The sequence below is a fragment of the Melozone crissalis genome, unplaced genomic scaffold (genome assembly GCF_028551555.1).
Source record: "Melozone crissalis strain CALT ecotype California unplaced genomic scaffold, PUWL_Pcris_2 ptg000005l_1, whole genome shotgun sequence".
Lineage (NCBI taxonomy): Eukaryota > Metazoa > Chordata > Aves > Passeriformes > Passerellidae > Melozone > Melozone crissalis.
This window is the reverse complement of record NW_026535783.1, coordinates 33,192,307-33,216,388: the sequence shown is the minus strand read 5'-3', so window position 1 is coordinate 33,216,388 and position 24,082 is coordinate 33,192,307. Positions and strand designations below refer to the sequence as shown.

Below are 24,082 nucleotides of genomic sequence, written 5' to 3'. Positions count from 1 at the left end.
GCATTTTTCTGTGTAACAGTTTTACCATACCTTGAGATGTGTCACCTTTATGGTCTGTTATTCAGTAAGGTATTAGCTTAAGCTACATTTTTCCCTTGTCTGGATCACTAGTTAGGGACATTCTTCAGGTTTTAACCCCTGTATGAAAATTGACAACAGTTTCCAAAACTGAAGTAAAAGAGGGAAGAGAGTGCTGACTCACAGATTAGACCGGCCCCATCTCTCACAGATTAGCAGTGACATTTCTTAAGGAAGTGATCTGATCTCACTTGCCTCTTTTGTAAGCAACACTGAAGTAGGGAATTCTTATACATAAATGTTTCTGGCCCAGAAATGTTATTCTGAAATAAATTAACCTGTAATGCTTAGATTTTTTTCACATGGTAAAAATTTTCTGGTTTTAAATCCTGGAAAGAGTATTAAAAAATTGTTCTCAGTTACTTCCCTTATCTAGGGGAATGTGATGACTAAGTGCTTTAGGAATTTGATGATCTTAGGTGGAAAGAATTGCCAGAAACTTAAAGAGATCTATGAATCATCAGATCTATGAACTATTGACCTGCTCAACAAATTGCTGGTATAAGCAGTCATTGCAGTGAAATCAGTGCTTTTAAAAGCTTTTGTGTTGCATTTTTTTCACCAGTCTTTTTTAAACTTGTGTGAGGCAAAGTTATTCTGCTATGTGAGTGGGAGCATATTATTTCTAACCAAATAGATTAGTTAGATACTTTGATTGGTACTTTAACCCTGTAGAGATAACACAGTTTCTCTAAGTTAGTAGTCATACCTCCCTGTGTTAAGCTCAATGGTTTTTAAGAAGCTTTCCTTTCTCTTTGTAATTGACATAGTGACCTAGAAATACACTGTGATTAGGGGATAAAAGTAGCAGCGCTTGTATTTGTTTAGCCATATATGTCCTGTGTTGCTGAATGTTTTCAGAATAATAAAATGTGAAGGAATATCCTGTTGCATATGAAAACAAACATTAAAGTGGGGCTTGGTTAAGATGGAATATTTTTTGTTTCAAAATCAAGCTACTTATAAACTTAATCTGTTTTATTTTTCAGAGTACAGTAATTGAGAGAGCATCTTTTACATTTGAAGAAGGACAAGTTGTTGATTGAATGGTGGATTAATAAGTGATTGTCTCATCCTAAGACTAAAAAGAAGATCCTGGAAGTTGGAAAGAACTGGATTTTCACCCTAGTCCAGCAGCTTTGCTGCTCACTTAAACACAGATGAATGAAGACCCCATTTGGAAAATCACCAGGTCAGCGGTCCAGAGCTGATGCAGGTGAGGTGTTCTTTCTGAATGGTTTTCTTTGCTTTTAATGGATGAAAATCATTCTTACTTTACTGACTTCTTACATATGTGAATGATTTTCTGCACATGTTGATAATTTTAGATGTCAGCATTCCTCTTTTAAAAGAAAATTTGCTTTTATTCTAGAAGATCATGGCTTGAAAAGACAAACTAAAAAATTAACTAGTATATTTAAATGTAAATGCAGCATTACAGATCTGACTGTCCTATTTGTGTTGTGTCAAAAGTTATTTATCAGTGACCTGTGTGGAGAAAGCAACATAATTTTTTATCACCAACCATTGTGAATTGTAGCTTTTATGAAACTGTCAAAAAACCAACTGACAAGTGCAATTGGGAAAGCTCAGTTAATTTTTAAAATACCTATGCAACAGATGATTTGGGTGCCGCCAAATACACGTTTGATTCATTGAAACATGGAACTGATGCTGGAGGATTTCTCAGTAACCCTTTGGAGACTTTCAAACTTTTATTTTACCTGAGAATGTGTTAAAATTTGCTGTCACTTGTTTGAAACATGTACTGATTCCAATAGTAATGCAGTTATCTTTCAAGTAAGAGCTAGGGGTTTCAAAGGAGAGATCCAATGCAAAATCTTAAACACTTGGTTCAGTGACCAAATGGAGACAGTGATGACTGGAGCTCCTCGGGTGTTACTATTGGGAGCAGCATTGTTTAACATCTTATTCAGTGGTAGGGATGGTGGGATTGGGTGCACTCTCAGCAGGTTTGCTGATGACACCAAGCTATGTGTTGCAGTCAGCATGCTGGAGGGAAGGAATGCTATCCGGAAGAACCTGGACAGGATTGAGAGGTGGGCCCTGCATGCCTTGGGATGTTCAACAAAGCCGAATGCCAGGGGCTGCCTTTGTGCTGGGGCAATTCCAAGCACAAATATATCATGGACAGAGAATGGACTGAGGACAGCCTTGACAAGAAGGATTTGGGGGTGTTGGCAAATAGGAAGCTCAACATCTCCCATCAGCGTCACAGTCATGCAGACACACTCACAGCCCCAGTGGCCTCTCACATCCTGGGCTGCATCAAAAGCAGCATGACTAGCAGGTTGAGGGATGTGCTACTGCCTTTCTAGTCCACTCCAATGAGACACCACCTGGAGTTCTGCATTCAGCTCTGGGGCTCCTAATGTAAGAATGATGTGGATCAGTTGGATTGAGTCCCGAAGGAGGGCCATGAAGATAATCTGAGGGCTGGAGCACCTGTCCCACAAGGGCAGGTTCCAGGAGCTGTGGTTGTTCAGCTGTGGTTGTTCAGGAGAGAGAAGGCCTCAAGGTGACCTAATTATGGCCCGCTGTTACCTGAAGGAGACTTCAAAGAAAGCTGTAGAGGAGCTATTTACAAGCTCTTGTAATGACAGGACAAGAGAAAATGGCTTCAGACTGAAAGATAGTAGGTCCAAAGGATGGCCATGAGTGACTAAAGCCATGGAGCTCCTCTCATGAGAAAAGGCTGAGAGTTGCAGTTGTTCACCCAGGAAAAGAGGAGGCTCCAGGAAGTGCAACCTTTTAGTTTTTAAATGGTACTTACAAAGAGGACAGAAAAAGGCTATTTGCCAAAGCCTTCGGTGGCAGTATATGGGGTAATTGTTTTAAGCAGAGAGTACAGTTAGGTTTGAGTATACAGAAGAAATTTTTTACAATGAGTATGTGTGGTGAAATACAGGAACAGGTTACCCAAATGTGAGTGACTCCTCGTTGGAAATATTTAAGGTTATGTTCAAAGTGATATTAAGCAACTTGATCTAGTGAAAAGTGCCTTCCCCCATCATAGGGCTGAACTAGGTAAACTTCAGAGAATCTCTGAGATTACCTAGAACAGCTGTAAAAAAAGGAAAAAAGTTCTACTTAAAGAAGTAACTTTTTAATCAGATTTGTTGAGCTTTGCTGCATTATGGATACAAATATCTTATTTACTGCCTTGCATTTTTAATGATGGTTGCTACTTTCCAAGAAACTTTACAAACACACATAAGGTTCCAGAATAGCTACATCTTAGGTAGAAATTAGAATTTTAAGTCTTGCCCATAAAATTTCTGTCATCTGAGATTGAATAATAAAGCAGTAATGTAGTCTTTATCAGGAGGAAAAAAATTAAAATGAGAAGATACAGTGAAAGAGTGGAAATAGCCTATGTATTTTATATTTTAATAATATAAAATATTATGTTAATAATATTTTATTAACATAAAATATTATTAATGCTAATAATTTAAAATAATAAAATTGTTGGATTTTAGGATCATGTATGGGTAGGTAGCAAAAAACAGTTCTGGAGGTTATAGATAAACCGGTGGTAGTGTCACGTTTTCATATAGGGCAAAACTTGATGCAATAACAAAGCATTTTTCGACTGGCTTTGATTTCATCCTTTTGTAGAGACTTGTCAGTCAGTGACACTGCAGGTTGGTAGCATCATTGACAAAGACAATTTTCAGCTGTCCTGTCTGTCTGCTTAAGAAGGAAATGGTTTTATAGATTGTTAACTAGGTGTAAAAGAAGAGCTATTTGTGATTTATAATATCTAGGCTTTTGAAATCTCTCTCTGGGAAACATACTTTGTATGTAGTTCCTTTTTGAGAAGCAAGGGGTAGGATTGAAGGGGGGGAAAGAAGGCAAGGTAGATACTTAATTGTTACATAACAGTAGAGTACATGGCTGCAGACTCTTGGAGTTTGTCGAAGTATAGAATTGCTTTCCATGATGTAGTTTCCGTGAATCAGACTGGGGCTCTTGACCGTGTGCCTCCCTGTCTCTCTAATTAGTGTACTGCTGTCCCAAATATAAGAGAAATACAGCCTTTTAAAAAAAAATTAATGTACTGTATATTTGACTGTAAAGTAAGATGTGATTACTCTGTGTTAACTCAATTGACACTTCTAAATCTAATGATCACCTGTATAATGCTGTATAAGTGAAAGGCATGGTTCTCTGGAGTCTTTCTTAGCTGTGTTCTCCCAGAGATACAGATTCCTGCTGAACTGCATGATGGTCAGGAACAATTGTAAAGCCTTTACTGGATGTTTTGAAAACAAAAAAGTACTCTCTTAGTAAAGAAAACTTTTAACACATGTATGGGCATATGATGATTGTATCATACATGAGCATTTGTAGCTTTTTCACTTGTAAATCAAGTGTAAATAGTTTCAGTATTGTTTTAATTAGCTAAGAAAAGAGATAATGCATGTGAATTGCTTAGAATTGCAGTGAAATCTTTTGTGCAGTTAGAATTTGGCTTATGTCTGTACTTCTGACCTACTTCAATTAAAAGACCTTCCTTCTTCAAACTCTAAGTTGAGGTTGAGCAATACTAGGTGTGAATCAGTGCACTGAAGTGTTTCTTAGGTCCATGAAAGTAATTCTGAAATAGTCTCCAGAGTTCACACTGCTGTTCACACTGATGATTCTGGAACACAACTTTAAAACATCTAGGTTTTGCTGCCTGTTGTAAACATAGGAGATATTCAGAGAAGTAAAATATAGTTGCTGTTTTCTGGAGAGCCTGTCTGATTTTCATGGATTGCATGGAGGGTACCAACTCATGTCACAATAGCAAAACATTACCAGTAGCTTTCTCCTATCCTTCGTCCTATTCTCCTATAGCCCCAGCTGAAATGACATGTGTATTTCCCTTGAAGCCAACATCCTGAACAATTATTTTTTTAGTCTTGTCATACCCTATTTCTTTATCTTTGTCTGGAGTAAAGTTCAGAAACATGATTTCTAGTTTTGCTGTTGAATTTTAAGAGTTTATTATAAGGGGTTGAATCAATGAGCCTTTGAAAACACAAGTATTACAAAACACCATATGACAGTTGAATTCTTAATTCTGTTGCTTTTGTCTGGAAGCTGGAGGTTGTGGTCAATTTCTATTACAAAAAATATGTTTCTGTGCTCATAGTCATAATAAAATAAAACAGTTTTATATGAAAGGGACCTTTTAAAGGTCATCTTGTCCAACTCCTGCAATTAGTGGGAACATCTTCAACTAGATCTCATTTTTTTTTTCATAGAATATCCCCAGTCATTACTATGCCCCAAATTTGAAATCATGCTTCAGAGACAGAAAATTTATTCATAATCCTTTTAAAGTCACAATTAATTTGCTAGCACTTAATAAAGTGCTTCACTATACTCTCTGAACCAATGGATGGACACAAGGCTACTGAAGTTGCAGTGAAGACTTGGACACTTCCAGGAATGGGGCAACCACCAACTGGGCAACCTGTGCTAGTATTTCACCACATTCAATGTACAAATCGGTTTTTAAAATCGTTACCCTGTGTCCTGTTGCAACAGGTCCTGCTAAAAAGTCTGTCCATGTATTTCTAATAGGCCCCCTTCACGTACTGGAAGGCTGCAGTAAGGTCTCTTCAGAGCCTTCTCTTCTCCGGGCCAAACAATCCCAACTATCATGTTTCTTCATGCAGGAGGTGCTCCAGCCCTCCAGTGATATTTGTGGCCTTCCTGTGACCTGATTCCAGCAGGTCTCTTCAGTGCTAGGACCTCTGGATGCAGGGTTCCAGTTGGTGTCTTACCAGAGCAGAGGGGCAGAATCCCCTCCCTGCCCTGCTGCCCACGCTGCTCTGGATGCAGTCCAGGACACGTTTGGCTCTCTGGGCTGGGAGTGCCCATGGCTGGGTCATGTCATCCACCTGCTCCATCCTTGTGGACCAAGATGAATTCAGGAGGCAGGTAGTTCTTATTTTGACCTTCTGACTAGAATATGTTAAACCTAAGGATTCTGTGCTGTCCTCTCCACATGTCCAGAGCTGCTGTAGAGGACAGAGAAACTCTTGTTGCAATTTCTACAATTGTGTAGCTGTTATGAATTAACATAGTTTAGGTTTTAGTTAAGAAAAAAATCCATGAGCTATGGAAGTGATTCTCTGTAAGGACCTTGGCAGCTTCCTTTGGACCTGACAAAACCAATCAGTTGGCTAGTTTGAATATTGACAACCTGTTAAACCACTTAAAAGAGCTGAAAATGCCTCTGTGGAAAACGTGTTTAAAAATGGACAAATCCTGGGAAAAGCTCTCTTGCTTCTAGCCTTTCAGCAGGTAACTGGACGCTAGCCAGGCAACGCCTCACTCTGCTGTGTTGTCTGGCCAGGCCAGTCTGGCCCTGCGCTGCCTCATGGCCCAGCCAGCCCAGCCTGCAGCACAGCTTGGCTGAGATTCTGCTGCCACTGAGTTCCAACCACAGCCAGTGGACCATGCCGGCTCCATTCGGCTTTGGATGGAGCCAAGCCAGGCTCCATTCCAGCCATGAGCCACCAAGCCACTCTGCTGGTTCTGCAGAAAAATCATGTGGCTAAGAACAGAGATGGCTCTGCAGCCCTACACAGAAATCAGCCCCTGCAACTGGAATTTAATGCAGCAGGGACCAGAAAACAGCCATGCAACCAGAGTGGCCACTGCCTGGCAAAGATCATATAGCTGTCCACAGGCCTGGGCAAGATGTTAACATTTTTAGTGTACAGATGGAACTTGCAGACATCAATCCTCTCTCAAGTGAGAGAGAAGGAAAGGGTGAAGACACATAGAGAAAACAATATAGAGACACCAAGGTCCGTAAAGGAGGAGATGGGAGGAGAATGAGGAGATGCCTTAGTCTTGGGCTGAAAGTCTCTTGTATGGCTATGGTGAAGATATAATTGATACATCAGACGCTTTTTCCCCCCCTGTAACTCATGGAATGCGCTGGGGGATGTAGCATTCTAGCCACAGTGAGCAGAGGCATGAGTGTTGAAGCAAGGAGGTGTTGAAGTAGCTTGAACAGAGAGAGATGAGACAGATGAGAAACCTTTCCCCAAAGATGGAAGAAAACCTCTGTTTCCAGAGATAAAAGAAGAGAACTTTTATTTCTATACTAGAACAACTCATCCTTAAAATTGTACCCCAGTAAGCTGAAATGACTCACCTATGGTGATAGTTATGGAAAAAACTACCAAAACTTGGGAGGGACTTAATGATTGCAGATTTCCAGGCAGCTGCTATTTGTGAAGATTAAAACCATGAGGGGACTGTTTCTTGTGGAAAAGTCTCCATGGCATGGCAAGAGAGACTCTTCTCCCTAAGAGAACTGAAGAAAGACTATTTTAGAGGTGGTAAACTGACTGAAAGTCCCAGGCTTTGTCTCTTTACGTTGTCAGTGGAAAAGAGGGTGTGGTGGGAGGTGAAGTATTTTGAAGGTTTGTTCTGATTTCTTTCTATTTTTCTTTTAATTCTGTTAATAAAGTTTTCTTTATATCCTTTAAAGTTTGAGCCTGCTTTGCTCTCCTTCTAATCCTTATCTCACAGCAGAAAATGAGTAAGTAATTCTAGTGGGTGGACTGGCATTTGGCCAGCATTAGACCCACTACGGTAGCCAAGCAATTCAATAGTATAACCCCATATATCCTTAAAAGGAGTTTACATCTCTCTGAGACCTATCTGAATTCAGACTGTGCAAATTAAGAGGGCAAATTGTGGTAAATCAGGTTCTGGTTAGTACAAGAGTGTGTTTAACCTAGGATCTTCAAATACTTGATATATTTATTAAACATCCAAATGCCTTCACTTCATGTATTAAGCTAGGAGCTCTCTTAAGAGACTGACTTAAGATGATGAGTAGTACTTAGTTGTCTGTGTTGCCTTTGGTATAGAGCTCATTACATCAGTGAACAAGTTGAATCTTAGCAAAATTTGAAGATCCCAAGTGAAAACTTAGGAAACAGCAAAATCCCATTCCTGGAGGTCGGCATAACTTCTCTTCTGTACTTACTGCAAATGTTGGAGTAAATCTTCCTTCTGTGTCAATCTAGTGCTTCAGTTCTTGACTTTGAAAGATAAATTCTTCATATCTCCCTTCTCACAGGTTACAGAGTCCTTGAGAGGTGGACATAAGGCAAATTTTTGTGCTGCACCATTCTGTTGTTTTGCTGTGTTTTTACTTGAGCTACTTTAGCCAAAATCTTACTTTTCCCTCATTAGCTGGAAATGTAAAATGTTAAGTACATATGTTCATCTTCTGTTGATGCAGTTTCTCTATTTTGTAAGAACAGTTCTTGGATTTGACGAAATTACTTCTTTTAAAATAAAACATCACCATATTTTTAATAATTTTTTTTAAATTATATTACATATCATAGAATACAGCCTCATATACAGAGAGGTAACGGAAATTATGCTTAGAAAGTTTTTTTACAGGTTGTTATAAAGTCCTAAAGTCTTATGGGTTTCTAATCATACTTTTTGTGATTTTTTTTTTGGTCTTCCCAGCTAAGTTCTTACTCAATTTAATTGTTTGGTTTTGTAACAGTCAGAAATTGCAAGAAGGATCTTTACTGCAGTAATTGAAAGACAAGGTCTAATTTTTAAAAATTACAAACACTTCAGATATCATTACTGTTGGAAATGCAGATTCTTGACTATCTGATGAAAACTTGAATATACTAAACATAAGATTATTTTAATTATAATTAATTATATTAGTTCTGCCATTTCTGTAACTTTGTGTATGCCCTCTTAAATTTTGCCTACAAAAATTAAAATAGTAAAATACTTATGAAGACTTCAAAGACTATTGGTACTGTCACTGCTTGACTCCTGTATGATTCTCTTCAATATGTATGTAGTTATAGATATGCTTGGAACATGAACATAGTGTAAATTTGAAAGAATTGGTTTGTTTAAGCCTATAGAGAAATTAAAGCACTTCTCTGCAAATGTTAATTCAAGCATTCCTAGTTAAAATTCTAGGCATGTTTGTACATAAACACAAGCTGTTAGAGTTATACATGGTTCAATCCAGCACTGTGACCAGATTGTTTTAGATATGGCAACCAAGAAGGAAAAAATCCAAAACAGTCCAAAACAAGGTCCTGTGAAGAAATTTTAACTCCATACTGTTCAGAGGCTGTATAGTGAGGAAGACAAGGAGAATCAGAATCAAGGTCAGTTATCTTCTGGCCATGTGGTCACCATCAGGCATCACTTTAACAGGGGCTGTTTCAGTCAACCCCAGTAAATGATCCCTGTACAGGTGACCTCTGACTGTGATCTGAGCCTGCAGTTTTCATTCCAATAACTAATTTTGATTTTTCTACCTGTACGCATTACCTTTTATGTACAGTGTTCTTTTGAACGTGTTTTTCTGTCATTTTGGTCTTGCGTATTTCCTCTGGTGAATTCTTCATGGCTGCTCTCTTCCAGCAGAAGCCTGATTTCCGCTTTCCTCATTTCATCTTATTAAAAGCTTTCCATTTTTCAGATTCATCCCAAGTTATCGCTGGGTTTAGTGCAGTGCTCTTCTTTTAGTAAAAATTTATTTATTTTTAAGTTTTTTATGTGCTCTGTTAGGCACAGGTAGTGCTGATCTTGCTAACTCAGGATGGTGTATATTGGCATCTCCTTTTACTAACTCAAGGATGGAAGCTTAAAACAGCCTGGTGATTCACTATTGTTGCTGATTGACCATTGCAACTACTGTCTCGGTTGTGTTTAGTTCAACTTCCATTTTAATAGTTGCTGTCACTCGTTAACATTCATCACTGAGCTTCTGTGTTGGGTTCGCATGGCAAGGTGCCAGGGGAGTGCAAGGGTGACTTCTGTGAGAAGTAGGTAGAAGCTTCTCCTGTGTCCAAGAGAGCCAGTGCCAGCCTGCTCCAAGATGGATCTGCCACTGGCCAAAGCTGAGCCTGTCAGTGATGGTGGTAGTGCCACTGGGCATTGTATTGAAGAACAGGGGAAAGATTCTGCCCCATAGCAGTTGCAGGAGAGGAGTGAAACTGTGTAAGCACAGCAGCCCTGCAGACTCCAAGGTCACTGCGGAAGGTGAGGGAGGAGGTGCTTCAGGCCCTGGAGCAGAGGGTCCAGTGCAGACAGTGGTGAAAATCATGGTGAAGCAGCTGTGCCCCTGCATTGCGTGGAGGACCCTGCACTGGGGTGTGTGGATGAAGGAGTCTGAGCCTGCAGGAAGTCTGCACTGGGACAGGTTTCCTGGCTGAACCTGTGGCCCCATCAGAGAAAAGCCCATGCTGAAGCAGGTCTTGTGACCCTGTGGGGGGCTCACTGTAGAGCAGCCTGTTCCAGAAGGATGGCACACTGTGGAAGAGATCCATGCTGGAGCTGTTTGCCAAGAACTGTAGCCCCTGAGATGGATTCACATTGGAGAAGTTTGGAGGACTGTCTCCTGTAGGAGGGGCCCCACACTTCAGTGGGGAAAAAGTAAGATGAGTCCTTCCCCTGAGGAGGGAGAACTAACCCTAACACTGAGGAGAAAGAAAGAAGCAGCAGAGGCAACTTGTGATTAACTGACTGCACCTTTGTTCCCTGTCCACTTGTGCTGCCTGGGAGAAAGGAGGTAGAAAAAAATTGGGAGTGAAGTTAGGCCCAGGAAGAAGGGAGAGCTGCAAGGAAGGTATTTTTAAGATTTAGCTTTATTTCTTATTGTCTTACTCTGACTTGCTTGATAATAAATTGATATTCCCCAAGTCAAGCCTGGTTTGCCTCTGATGGTAAATGTTGAGTGATGCCTCTCTGACCCTCTCTTGACCCAGGAACATTTGGTTGTATTTTCTCTCCCTTGTCCAGCTGAGAGAAGAGATAGAGCAGCTTTGGTGGGTACCAGGCATCCAGCCAAGTTCAGTCCACCCCAGCTTCATGTGCAAATAGCCAATGTCTACCTCTTTAGAGCCTTTTCCTCTCTAGAGCCTTTTCACTGATCAGTCATAACATGAAGTGTTTGGATTCTTTACATTTTGACATTCAATATGATGGCTTTTATGTAAGTTCTTAAATTGTTTTTCAGTAATTCCAACATCTTTTATATTGTAGGTCATGCAGGAGTGTCTGCCAGCATGATGAAGAAAAGAACATCCCACAAGTAAGTTGTTGATATATTTACTAAAGAATAGCTCTCAGTAACTGAAAGTACTGTTCTAGAAATATACCTGATTGTTCCACTCTGTTTTTGAAAACTGTGGAATAATATTCAGTCTGTGTATGTGTGTAGAGTCAGACTTTTAATCCTTTCAGGAGGGTAGTAGGGTAAAGAAAGCCCCACAGATAAAGTTTTAAATGTTGTTTTGACTGTTAATATAATATTTTTTTTTATACAATTTCGAAATTCTTCTGGAATCTGTAGAGAAGGATTTTCAGGCCTAGCTTAGCCATGTCTACTGTAGGATGTTTGTTCTCTGGCACAGAGTTCATGCAGTCACCAGATCAAAAAAACCTGCAAATCATCCTTACTAAGAACCCAGTTGGGAAGGAATCTCAGATATATCTAATCATAGATAGCATTGTAACTATAGTGTTGGAAAAAATTTTTCATTTTTTAAAAATAAAGAATGTACTGAAATACTTCTGTAAGGAAGTTGCTGTTAGTATGTGAAGGAAGGATACCTGCTTTTGCTACCTTTTCATGGCATGTATTTTTCCATCTTCAACATCTTATATAGTGGCAGCTGAACACTGGTGAGTAGCTGTGTGAAAGTAGAGGTAACCTTCTGGATATAATTGGTCTTAGTGTCATGCAGCAAGATACCATATCTGGCTGTATCTGGTGAGAGAAATCTAAGTTGGGTAAGTGGGAAACTTGAAATGTTACCAGCTGTTTGTAAGTGTAAAGTCATGTAGTGTGTATCAATCACAGGCAATTTGTTTGGCAGGTGTATTTTCCACAATTAATCTAGTTAATCACTATTAACAGTGTTAACTGTTTCCCTGAGACAACACTTGATGTTAAACTACTCTGATGCCTTCCACCAGCTCATCATTATCCATTCTTGTCTATCTTCATAGAAGGCAAAGAGAAACATTTTTTTGTCTAGGGGCAGGTAGAGTTGGTTAAACTTTAATTTCTCTTGTTCTCTTTCAACCGCTCAGAGAAAGGAGTGTATGATGGGAAGACTATCAGAGGTGGGTTGCCTTTTGTACTTGAGGGTGGCTAGATTTGTCTTTATTGTTGTGTTAATATACACTTATTTAAATAACTAAATAGGCTGTAAACTTATTAGCGTAAAAGCTTTTGTGGGACGTAAGAAGTTTTGATCTTAAGTGACATAATTTTGAGGTATTTAATTAAGCATCCAGCTCAGTTTTATGTTAATTTAGCCTAGTTCAGTTTTTTATTACTTAGTTAAGGTTTTTTTGTACCAAGCCAAGGTGACTTCTTGCGTGCTGCCTGCAAATGAGGTGTAGTAGTGGAACATTGTTTACAGTTTACCATAAATGAGTAGGATATGAATATGATGTAATACTGTATGCTGACACTACTCTGAGCCAACATGATCAACTGTGAGTTAGTAATATACTTTGTCACTGATTTAGCTATTTATATAGTTATGTCCTCATGTAAGGAAAAAGAAAAAGAAGCCTACTAGTACTCAAAGGCCATTGAGATTTTAAAGGTTTGTTTTAGAAGGTTTGTGGCAGAGGAAGGAGCAAGGCATGACTAAGTAAGTGAGGCTGTGATAGAATGAGCAGTGTGGATGAGCCTTCTGAACTCTTTAAACAGCAGTTAACTATTTGTCAGACAATACCCTTTTCTTTAAAGGAAAGAGGGGCCCACAACCATTGAGTCTTCTGGAGATGATTCCCGTGGTTTTAGGGCAGTTCTTCCAAGCACTCTGTCTTGAGTAGTGGTGATCTCTGCCAATATGAAGCTGACCTCACTGGGATCAGATCAATCAATAAATTCAAAAATGTCATTCTTTCCGCGCTTAGTGTATAAGGATAGTGCAAATCTAGCACAGGTATGAAGCAATCCTTTCTTCATAGGCTCTCCAGATTTCTTGTAGTTAGCAATTCAGAGACTTGGAGGTGTAGGTTATAATTGCAATTTATTACAAGTGGACTTAAACATTTTGAAATTTTGATACCACTTTAATATAACGTGCTCTTGGCTTCTGCAGCATCCAGAGCTGAAATTCACAACTTAATGATTTTTTTTATTTTTGAAGGAGTACAGAATATACTTGAAAACTTCTGTATTAATTAACATACCTCATAGTCTGAATGTTCTAAAAAGTAGTTAATAACAATTCTCAGATCACCATTATGTTATTAGTGATAGACCTTAATTAGATCACAGTTGTATTAAGTTTTTTATCCTGTTTTCAATAACTTTTGTTTTGTACCATACTGACCACTGCTACTGTACTGCTTCTATAATGTTTTATCATTTTCATTCCAGTTTTTCACAGTTGTGTATGTTTTGCATATCTGAGAGATGTCATTTTCTTTCATCCTTCTGGGTTTTTTTTCCTTTTGGTGTTTTTCTGAGATGACATGATAAGGATAAAAAACAATCAACAACAAAACTTAAATGAGTAACTTTGTAGGTTACTGGGCATTGCCATTCCTATTTTTATAAATGCTAGTTTGTGTTTTAAGCACAACTCTCTGGTAATAGCTGATTTTTCTGCTAGCAGTCCTCTGCATTTGTGAAATATGTTGGTTTCCCAGATAGCAGTAGCCAAATTAAAGTTTGTGTAAGGACCATATAAACACAGCTTTAACATCTGGGCAGATTTCCTTCTGACTGTGTAGTCTTTAGAACATTTCCAAAGTATCTGGTTCTGATAATGAAACTTTTTCGCATTAGGTTTTTATTTAACAGCATACAGCCGGCGAGATAAAGAAGAGGATCAGAAACTTTTGGGAGTCGAAGGGCCGTTTACAATGATGATGTGTCTGATGTGTCAAGAACTACTTCCAGGACTTGCTATTATCTGTTTATCCTGGCTTCATTTCTTACATGTCTAATTGTTTTCAAATATTCAAGAGCAAATGTCTGTGGAAATTTTAAATACTGTTTTAGTGAAAGAGAAGGAGAAATTGTGTTGGACCTTCTGGATAGAACATCATAGAAGGTTATCTGAGTAACTATTACAAAAATGGCACACTGTTGAGGGAAGGAGATTTGGTTGCTTGGTTGTCTTACATGGAAGTACATTCATAACTTACTTCCTAATAGTTAGAACCTTTTGCTTGCTTTCTTACCATGTTCAGATACAAGAAGTAGGTTTTCCTTGATAATTTACTAGTTTGAGTATCTAATTTGTTATAGTATTAACCACTTCAAATGAGAAGTGAGCAGCTGTTCAATTATGCAACCTTCAAACAAAAATTTGAACTGCAAGTACATGTAGTGGGTACTTGATTTGTAATTAAATTCCTAAAAATCTTTGCTCTGTGAGGCATTTTAAACCTGTTTGAACTCAGTTATGTTATCTTCTTCATCTTTTTTTAGAGTGAGTGTAAAGTTTTCTACCGTATTGTTCCAAATAAATATTATGCTTTGTAGGCAGAAAGTGAAAGTTGACTGAGGTTGAATATCTATAGCATTATAATTTTTTTGAAAGATGAAATGATGAGCAACATAAACTGCTTAAACTAGACAAAGCAATGTCAGTTTAAACTTTTTTTATTTCTAGTAGTTTTTATTCCCTTCTGAAAGAACCAATGTTCCATTAGCACTAATTAAATGAATCGAATCGAAAACAACCTCAATTTTGTGCTGAGAACCTGATCTCTGAACTTATTCTGTAATAGTAAGCTATTACTGACGCTTGTTACAATTAGAAACACATATATATACCTGAGTAGAGCTAGAATCTGAAAGTACATTCTAGTTTTTGCGTAAAATTAGATCCAGCTTTGTGGGATAGTTTTTCTTTATAGGAACTCAAACCTGTTCCAATTATATGTGCTATCAAGGTTAGGAATGCAAAACTGCAGCCTGATCTTTGGAAACCTCAAATGATAACAAAAGTGAAATTTGAAAATATCCTTGCTAAGATCTTCATGATGAATTAAAATCTGGAGGTGGGACAAGTACAGAAGTTAATTGTGTATCTTCTTTTTAATAGTTATGATTACAGTTATGATACAGTGTTAAACATTCCACAATATCATTTTGTGAGTGTATTATTCTGAAATACTGCTTCCAGGATTTCAGTGGTATGATTGTTATCTGTGTTTTTTGGATCATCTAGGGACTTCTGTGAGAGCATTAATCATATCTGGAGACTTTTTTTCTTTGCTCACTATCTCTAATCTAAGGAACAATATTGCCTTCTGCAACTCATCTTTTAGATGTTACTTTTAAGCTAGTTGTGTGCACATATTACTGCCATTGAAATGATGTGTGCTACAAGTAGTAGCTCAAAAATTTGTTTTACAACTAGTTGATATCCAGGAGAACTTTGTATATTGTCATAATCCCCCTTAGTTTCTTCCATTTGTGTTCAAAATTGTGTTTTTAATAGCTGGATGAAACAAAACTTGTATACCACTGTCAGTGATTTGGAACTGTCAAATAGCTTACATTACAGTTCATCAGAATAGCAGCTGTTACTTACCAGAGGGAATTTTCATGCCAATTCCATGATAATATCAGAAGGACAAAAAAGTTACTTGATCTGTTTTCCACATAAAGGAGTATCCCTTCTCTGGCCATTTACATTACATGCGGTTTTTAATTTTCCATATTAAATATGGAAGTGTTGTTGCTGTCATGTGTCTTTAAAACTACTTGAAATCAAAATTACCTGTAAATGAAGGAGCCAAAATTTTCTTCAGGTGAAAATAGGTCTGTTTTAGGGAAAAACAAACACTTGGAAAGAATTTCAGTCAGCCACATAATGCTTGCACTGACTTCTTCCTTCTGGGAAGGAGTTGTTTACTGTTCTGCAGAGAGTAACAAGGTAGTAAAGTTGTAGTACTGCCAGGTAACCTTGTGTTTTGAGATTTGATCAGGTGAGTTTCACTTTTGACATTCAGTGTAGCAAGGGATAGAATTTGTTATTTTGGCTTAAGCAAACTACATTTAGAATTTACTGCTAGGAAACTGAACTTTGTATAAGACATGCTGTATGCATGCAAAAATGTGTCTCTACTTCTAAGTATGTTTTTCTTTTTTCCAATTAAATTTTAATAGCTTTATGACCTAATTTGAATAAGGTATGCTAAGCTATAAAATATATTGTCTTGTAAAAGCATACGGTTATTTTCTGAGGCAGATTATGTATGTACCTGTTTAATATTAATGTTTGTATCTGTGTACAGAAAACATAGAAACAATGTGGGACCAAGCAAACCTATTTCTCAGCCACGAAGAAACATTGTAGGCTGCAGGATACAGCACGGATGGAAAGAAGGAAGTGGACCTGTAACACAATGGAAGGGCACAGTTCTTGATCAGGTTCCTGTAAATCCCTCACTCTATCTCATAAAGTATGATGGATTTGATTGTGTGTATGGACTAGAACTTCACAAAGATGAAAGAGTTTCAGCACTTGAAGTTCTTCCAGACAGAGTTGGTAAGTATTTGGGTTTTTTCTCCTAAATAGATATACATATTGGCTGACATTTATCACCAAATGTTTTCCCTGCAGACTTCCCCCAGATAACCCATGACCACTTAAATGTTACTGCTCAATTTCACTTTTGTCTCATGGCAGGTAATCGAAATGCTTTGATTTTTTTTCTATTCCAACAAATTTTGATGATGCTAGTGAGTGCAGTTGCTGTCTTCTGTCTTTAAAGTAGTGTGCAGTACGTTCTGTAGTTTTCAGATTGACATTGATATTTATGTTAAATATTTCAACTCTAAGCCATCTGGACCATGTTGTCTATTTTGTGTGTCTAACAGTAATAAGGTTACATTTTTTCTTGTACAACCACCATGTACTACAATAATGGCTGGAAGACATTTTCTAAGTGAATTAACCTGATGAGTAATAATGCTTTTTGTTTTACAGAATTAGCACTTGGATTGTTAAACTGCAGGTTTTTCAATCCACCAAGTAAACACTAGTTTGTAAATAGAAAAAGCTCTTGCCTCTTCTAACTGCAAAGGAATTGGTTACAATCTGTAGGGTGGCGTTATGAGGAACCATCCCCAAAAGTTGAATTAATACCATCATACAACTGCCCTGAGATAGGCCTTTTGTTTCTGCCTCTCCCTGCCCAGTGTCTAGTTAAAGTACAGAGTCTTTGCTGCTTGATTGATCTCCTGCTAGCTTACATTGTGATTGTTCAATCACAGGGAGTACAATAATTCATAATTATTTTAACAACATTCTGAAGTTCTTAGTTCTGCAGCACTAAACTCTCTGGAATGGACACTATTTGTTTTGTGTATGAATTTACTAACTGCCAATAAGATTTGTGCATTAATCAGCATAAAGATTATTTTTACAAAGACACATTTTGAATGAATTTCTGAAATGCTGTCGTTTCAGCTTCGTCTCGAATTAGTGATGCCCACCTGGCAGACACAATGATTGGTAAAGCCGTGGAACATATGTTTGAGACAGAGGATGGCTCAAAAGATGAATGGAGGGGGATGGTTTTGGCTCGAGCTCCTATTATGAACACATGGTTTTATATTACCTACGAGAAAGATCCCGTCTTGTACATGTACCAGCTCTTAGATGATTATAAAGAAGGTGACCTTCGCATTATGCCTGATTCAAGTAAGTAGGCCACTAATGTTGGGATCCATAAAATTAGAGGGTTTTGAGGAAATGGTAAAAAAGACAGGCCTCATACAGCAGATTTGTGAACATTGCTAATGCAGCAGAAAGTTTTCTAAGCTGTAGCACAGACATGAGAAATAGAACAATAAACCTTTGTGATTTGCCCTTTTAGGTTGCAACAAGTTTATCTAATGTATATCTTTAGAAGGTTAATATGAATGAGTCTCTGTGCTTTGTCTCTCATAAATGAGCCACTGTGTTAGAGAAGAAGTCTCTATTCTGTTAACTACAGTTACGTGTGTTTCATATGATTGGATAAAATTATTGTCAATATGTTGTTGCTCTGTGTGTGATTGGCTGAAACCAGGACTGAGATGGCTTTGTGCTATGCTGTAACGTTACATTTCCTTAGCATTCCATTTGAATCAGCGAGCTGTTCACATCTGTTGTCTCCATTGTCCTAACAATGTACTGAGGCCGATGTTTGAAATAAACAGCTCACGGCACTGATTTTGGGTGTCCCGTCCCTGTTCGTGGTTGTATATAGACTGCCGATGGCAAAAAGTTACTGTTTTCTTTTGACAGCTTTTTGTGTTAAACATTTAGCTGTGGTTTATGTATGGTCAAGACAGCTGACAAACAACCATCATATTTGATATTCCATTTAATTTTTTTCAAAGTATCACAGCTAACAAATGTGGTAGTACAAGAAAGAACATCTGTATTAACTGCTGAAATATTTACCTTTTCATAGCAGTGACATATGCAGGGTAATACCTTTTCATAATTAATCCTAATTCTGCTGAAAATATGTGTGTTCTACCGTGAAAGACTTTACATTTTGGTTTTTTAGTGGAAATTTACAAGCCAGAAATCTTCCACTGCTGTTTTCTTATAGAAGTATCATATTGTGTGGAGTTGGCTCTTATTTGTGTCTCTGAAGCAGTTCTTGTGGGAATGAATATTTGGGGTCAGACTGATATAGTAAGAACAATTTCACTAGCTATGTGTCTTCAGCGTGAAAAACTTCTTGAGTAGTTGCTTGTGGGAAAGAAGTACTTATTTTTTGAAATTGATTTTCTCTCACATATTGTAACGCTAATAAGAAAAGATTTCCCCTTAGTATCTTTCCTGTCATTTTGGATGAAGTAGTCTTATTCAGAACTTCTATTGGTTTAGGAGGCTTTTCACAGAATCAATATTATTCTAGAGAGAGATTAGAAAGAATACTTTGGGTTTACTTCTCCTGTGTAACAAAGCCCTTTCTGACAAAAGCCATCTGGGATTTAAAGAAAATTATTGTAACTAATACATATGCAAAGCACTATGTAGCCAACCACTGCAGTTATCCAATTAGTGATTTGTTGAGTTTGAGATCATCTTCTTTCAGATGCACCACTGGTAATGATCTACTGGCAGAATAAAAAAGTGGCACTTATTTGCATAATCTCTGTGTTAATGATCTGTGTTTAGATTGCCATCTCCTCTGGCCCTAGCAAAAAGCAACATCTCTGATGCTTTAAAGAAGGAACCACAAATGTTAATGGGAAAAAGTGGTCTTCCTCTTCTTAAAGAAATAAAGCAAGCTCTTCCAGATTTGAATGTTAAAATAACTTGTTCTTTGTATTAACCATCAAAACGGACTAGGAATGTATTTTAAGTCTGCTTTGCTTTCTTCCACCTTCGGAGTAGGGAAAGCTTAAATGCTTTCTTTCCATTTGAATCTTAATTGGTTTTAGTGCACTTTACCCTCTGTGCTTGCCAAAAGATTATTGCTTACTGATTTTCTAAACACTTCTAAGTATTTGCTTCCTTTCCTGAATGTGAGTGCTTTCCAGATAGTTTGAATCATGTCCTTGACTCAACAATTGGATGTTAGTATTTTGGAGTAGTATTATTCAAAATCAGATTTTAGAATATCTACAAATACTTCTATAAATTTGGTGGAACTTGCCATAATGTTATAAATAAAATTCCTAGGGTACTGTCCCTTATCAAATATAGGTTCTGCAAATGTGAGGAGACCAAATAATAGGTAATTTGTTTTAAACTTTTTTCTTTTTGTGAGGGGAAAATATAGTGCTGGATCTGATACTAAAACTTGGCCTACACTTCTAAGTGAAAATGTAGGAGTTGAACTTGCATCTTTGCCAAGAAATATAAAACTCATACTAAGAGGGTAATAACTATGCGTGACAATGCATTTATAGAGGAAGTGAAAAACAAAAACCTTCTGTTTGCAAGTCTTTCAAAGTGCAAATGCAAGCCAGTCTATTCATTCCCTGTTGGTTTTTTTTTTCTCCTTTAAGAGTTTTTTCACAGCTCTCAAAACTCAAAATAAAATTGGTAGAATCTGTAAGGGATTCTTAATACAAACTTGTAACTAAATTATTAATTTAAAAGCTTATGATTTCCAGAATAAAAGCCACATCAGATATTGCAACTGCTTTAGAAAGTTTTCCTGTAGAATACAAACTACAAGTTTATCTGAATTAGGAATCAAAGAAGAGGAGTTGAGAAAGAAGATGTGGTTAGCTTTCAGTTCTCCACACAGTACTTTTTACCCTTTATCAAGTTCCGTAATTGGCTTGTATCCAATCACTTGGCATGCTACAAATCACACCTTTCATAATCCAGATTTAGCATAGGGATTGTCCGGTTAGGTTTTGCCACAGAGGAAAATAATACAGTCAGACTTAACCAAAATTACTCAAATAGGGAGTCAAAAGTCCCTTTTAATAAGGAGTTGACACCTACTACCATTTCAGAAGAGATGCTTCTGTTGTAGTTAAATGCACGCATTGAACCTTTGAATAATGTGTGTGGGAAGAGGGAAGTTAAGTTAGGGTACCTTTCTGCTAAGTAGATCCAGTGCCTTTTTCTGCTCATTCAGCAGAAATTCAGCTATCTACAGCCATTTTCTACAACTTGTGCATACACCCTCCTGTCAAAGTTTTACTTCTCTTATCAAAGTGCTATTTTTGTCTTAATAACACTGAAGACAGCATTGCTTGAAGACTTTTTCTGCAACTACTTTCTACAAGCATGGCAATTGTTAAATGCTTGTCTGAATGAAATTAAGTAATCTGTTTACAAATTCTAATTGTTTTGTATGAGTTTTAAAGATGACTGTGCAGTTTTCTTTCATAGTGCAAAATTTTATTAAAATGTCTACTAAAGCATGCTGGGTTTATGTTACAGATGATTCACCTCCTGCAGAACGGGAACCAGGTGAAGTTGTGGACAGCCTGGTAGGCAAACAAGTGGAATATGCCAAAGAAGATGGCTCGAAAAGGACTGGCATGGTCATTCATCAAGTTGAAGCCAAACCATCTGTCTATTTCATCAAGTTTGATGATGATTTCCATATTTATGTCTACGATTTGGTGAAGACATCCTAGACATCATCATGAACTTTTGCCAAATTTGTGGAACTATTAAATGTAAAATTTGTAGACACAAAGACTTGACTGCTTTCCAGTTTAACGAAAGCTTAAATGTCCCTGCGAACCCACAATCTCTGCCAGCAAAACTGTTTTGTTCTGAGTAATACAAACATGACACATTTTGTGTAAAAGAACTCCTTTTCTTGAAGGAAGTCAGTATGTTTGGGCAGGAGGGAGTTAAAAGCAAAGAACAGCTGCAAATTCAAGCTGTGTAAAGTTGATCTAGTGTTGTAATCATTAATCTAAATTTTTTCATAGATTTTGACTTTTTCTTCAATCTTGCACTCACTTGTTCAACTGCCACATGCAAGTGTAGTTTGATATTTTGATACGCCTTCTTTTGTAACATTAAATTTAATTTCTTGGATACTGGCAGTCCTTGTCTTCAGGGTTGGGACAGAGGTGACTTTTCTGAAAGGTTTAAACAGTTGGTGCAGTATCAAGGAGTGCCTAACCCAAGTAACATCAATCTGCTGTGTTTCTACACTTTATTTCAAATTTAGCTTTTTAAGAACTTGCAGTGTGTGGAAATGCTTGTGCATTTTTTACTAGTCACAGGGCAGTAGGATATCAAGTGTTGGATTACGCACCTTTCAGTGAAAAGGCTTTAAGCTATAAAATTACATTTAATCTGTATAACCACTTAATTAGAATATGCAGGTTAATGGCCCATATTTACAAGTTGTAGGAACCAGTAAAATACATGCAACAAGGCTGCCTTCAATCCTAAATGTTGTACTTCTTTCTTTGTTATACACACTTCTTAGCAAAACCCAAGTGCTTGGTGCCACAACTCTAACAGTATATATGCTATTTCAGAAGACTTTAGACTACGCATTGGCATCAGTAGTCTCTCATTTAAAATCAAAACCTAGCAACCTGAATGTTTGTGTGTGGACTTAGAAGCCTAACAGTAGTTAATATTTTACATGATAAATACAATCTTACACCAGGGGAGTGGGAGGGGATGTCCTTTTACAGTGAAGATGCAATTTTAGAGAAGGAGAAGCATTTGTTGCCTTCTGCTCAGTCTGTTGCATTCCTTTGTTTGGTTTGCTTTTAATAATTTTGGTTCAAGAAGGCATCTTCCCGGTTTATTCATTTTCTGGCTTTTCCACTTAAGGAGTGTCTGGAAAAATCTACAATTTAAACCTGTTGTTGCCTTTTGTGGTGTACATTGTACTTGCTTTGAGGTATGCTGTTAACATTAATTTCATTCTATGAACACTAGAGTTCTGCATGCCAGTGGTGTACTATCTAATGGAAGCTATAAGGCAGTCTCAGTGGTTCAGTCATCTGCATTGGATTGTGGATGTAAATAGCAGCCCACAACTGCAAAATTTTTTCATGGTTATAATCTTGCAAGATAGTTGTAAATGAAAATTAGGGTTTCCTTAAGTGTGGCAGCTTTTAAAAATAATGGAATTGGAACAACAGTGCAGCACAGCAACAAGGTTGTCATGTTACATTAAGGCAGAGCTCTGCAAGTTTCAAGAACTGCTTCACAGAAGTACAGAACGTGAAGACAGTTAACACTGTTGATGGAAGGAACAAATACCCTGATATCCAGCTGTGTGCCATTAGTGGAAGAATGCAGGAGCTGTTAATCAGAGGACAGAGGTGCAGATGACCTCTGTTGTGGGTATTCCTGATATTGAAGACTCAGTGGTTTAAGCCCCTTTCTGTCCATTTTTTTGCCTGATTTCATATTTTAGCCTTAAGGCTTGTGCCTCATTATGCTGTTGAATGGTAATAAATACTCTCCGTATAAATATGATACCTTAATTCTTTGTCCATTGCTACTATATTGCATTATGTCCAGTATTTCATCATGGGCAACCAAAAGCAGGCTATTGTCTTTCAGTGAATAGCTTCCGATGCAGTCCTTATGCAGTAAGTACCCGAGTCGTAAATGTTTCTTGTGTTTGAACAAAGTGAGCAGATTTGCAACACAGTGTTTTCATCCTGCAGATCTGTTGTGTTTTCTATTGACTCTTAAGAGTCCTGCATGTAAATCTCAAAGCTGAGCCTGGCTCCGTGAGCCCAAGTCGATATTTGTGGCACAGGAATGAGTGAGTGTATTAATTACACACAAGATACATGGATTACCTAGTACACTGAGCTTGGGGCTATATATCTGAGGAATAAGAGGTTTGTTTTGAAATATCTGAGGTTTAGGTCTACTGGAACACTTCTAGAATTAGGCTTGCATTTGTGGGTTTTCTGCAAGCCTATTGAATACACTATGTATTCTGACAATTAGAGTATAATCTACAAACTGTAAATTTCACTGTCATTTTTGGATGTCCCCGTTTGTCTGTTGTGTGGATATTTTCACTTGGGGTTTTTTTGGGGATATTTTTTTTGTTTTGTTTTTTTGGGTTTGGTTTTTTTCGATAGCTTAAACCACAGTTTTGAGGCTTGAGACTAATTCCACTCCCTGCCCATCTGCTTTGGGCTTTGTTTTAGGCTCATGTTTCAGATCTGCATGCAGTGCTTGCGTTACCCTGGTAACTAAATGTTGGTTCCTTGTTATAGGGGTTCAACATTACTTTCCAAAATCACATAGGGCTTGTGATGGCACAAGCCATGGATCTTTGTATAAAAAGTTATTCACCTTTCACATTTACCTGCTGTAGTATTGTTGTATATTGTGTGTGTGCGTGTGTGTGATGTCAGGCTGCCATGTAAAACTTAAAAGGGAAAAAAAAACAACTTAAATGCAGACCATCCTTTTTTGCATGCTTAGAGGGTTAGAACATTCAATGTAACAAACTAAAGTTGCATGTTAAAATGTTTAGGTTTTTGTTTTGTTCTGTTTTT

The 24,082-nt window shown here is 37.6% G+C and overlaps 1 protein-coding gene across 3 annotated transcripts in view; it reads left to right on the top strand.

Moving 5' to 3' along the window:
- SPIN1 (spindlin 1) overlaps positions 1–22,555 on the top strand; it is a 59,493-nt gene extending 36,938 nt beyond the window's left edge. For all 3 annotated transcript variants that reach the window (XM_054282646.1, XM_054282637.1, XM_054282655.1), the window contains exons 2-6: positions 1,068–1,294; positions 11,161–11,209; positions 16,399–16,652; positions 17,577–17,810; positions 21,015–22,555. In XM_054282646.1, the coding sequence (XP_054138621.1) occupies positions 1,243–1,294; positions 11,161–11,209; positions 16,399–16,652; positions 17,577–17,810; positions 21,015–21,214 (789 nt within the window). In that variant the 5' untranslated portion in view covers positions 1,068–1,242 and the 3' untranslated portion in view covers positions 21,215–22,555. The remainder of the gene's footprint in view (positions 1–1,067; positions 1,295–11,160; positions 11,210–16,398; positions 16,653–17,576; positions 17,811–21,014) is intronic.
- Positions 22,556–24,082: the final 1,527 nt, after the last annotated feature.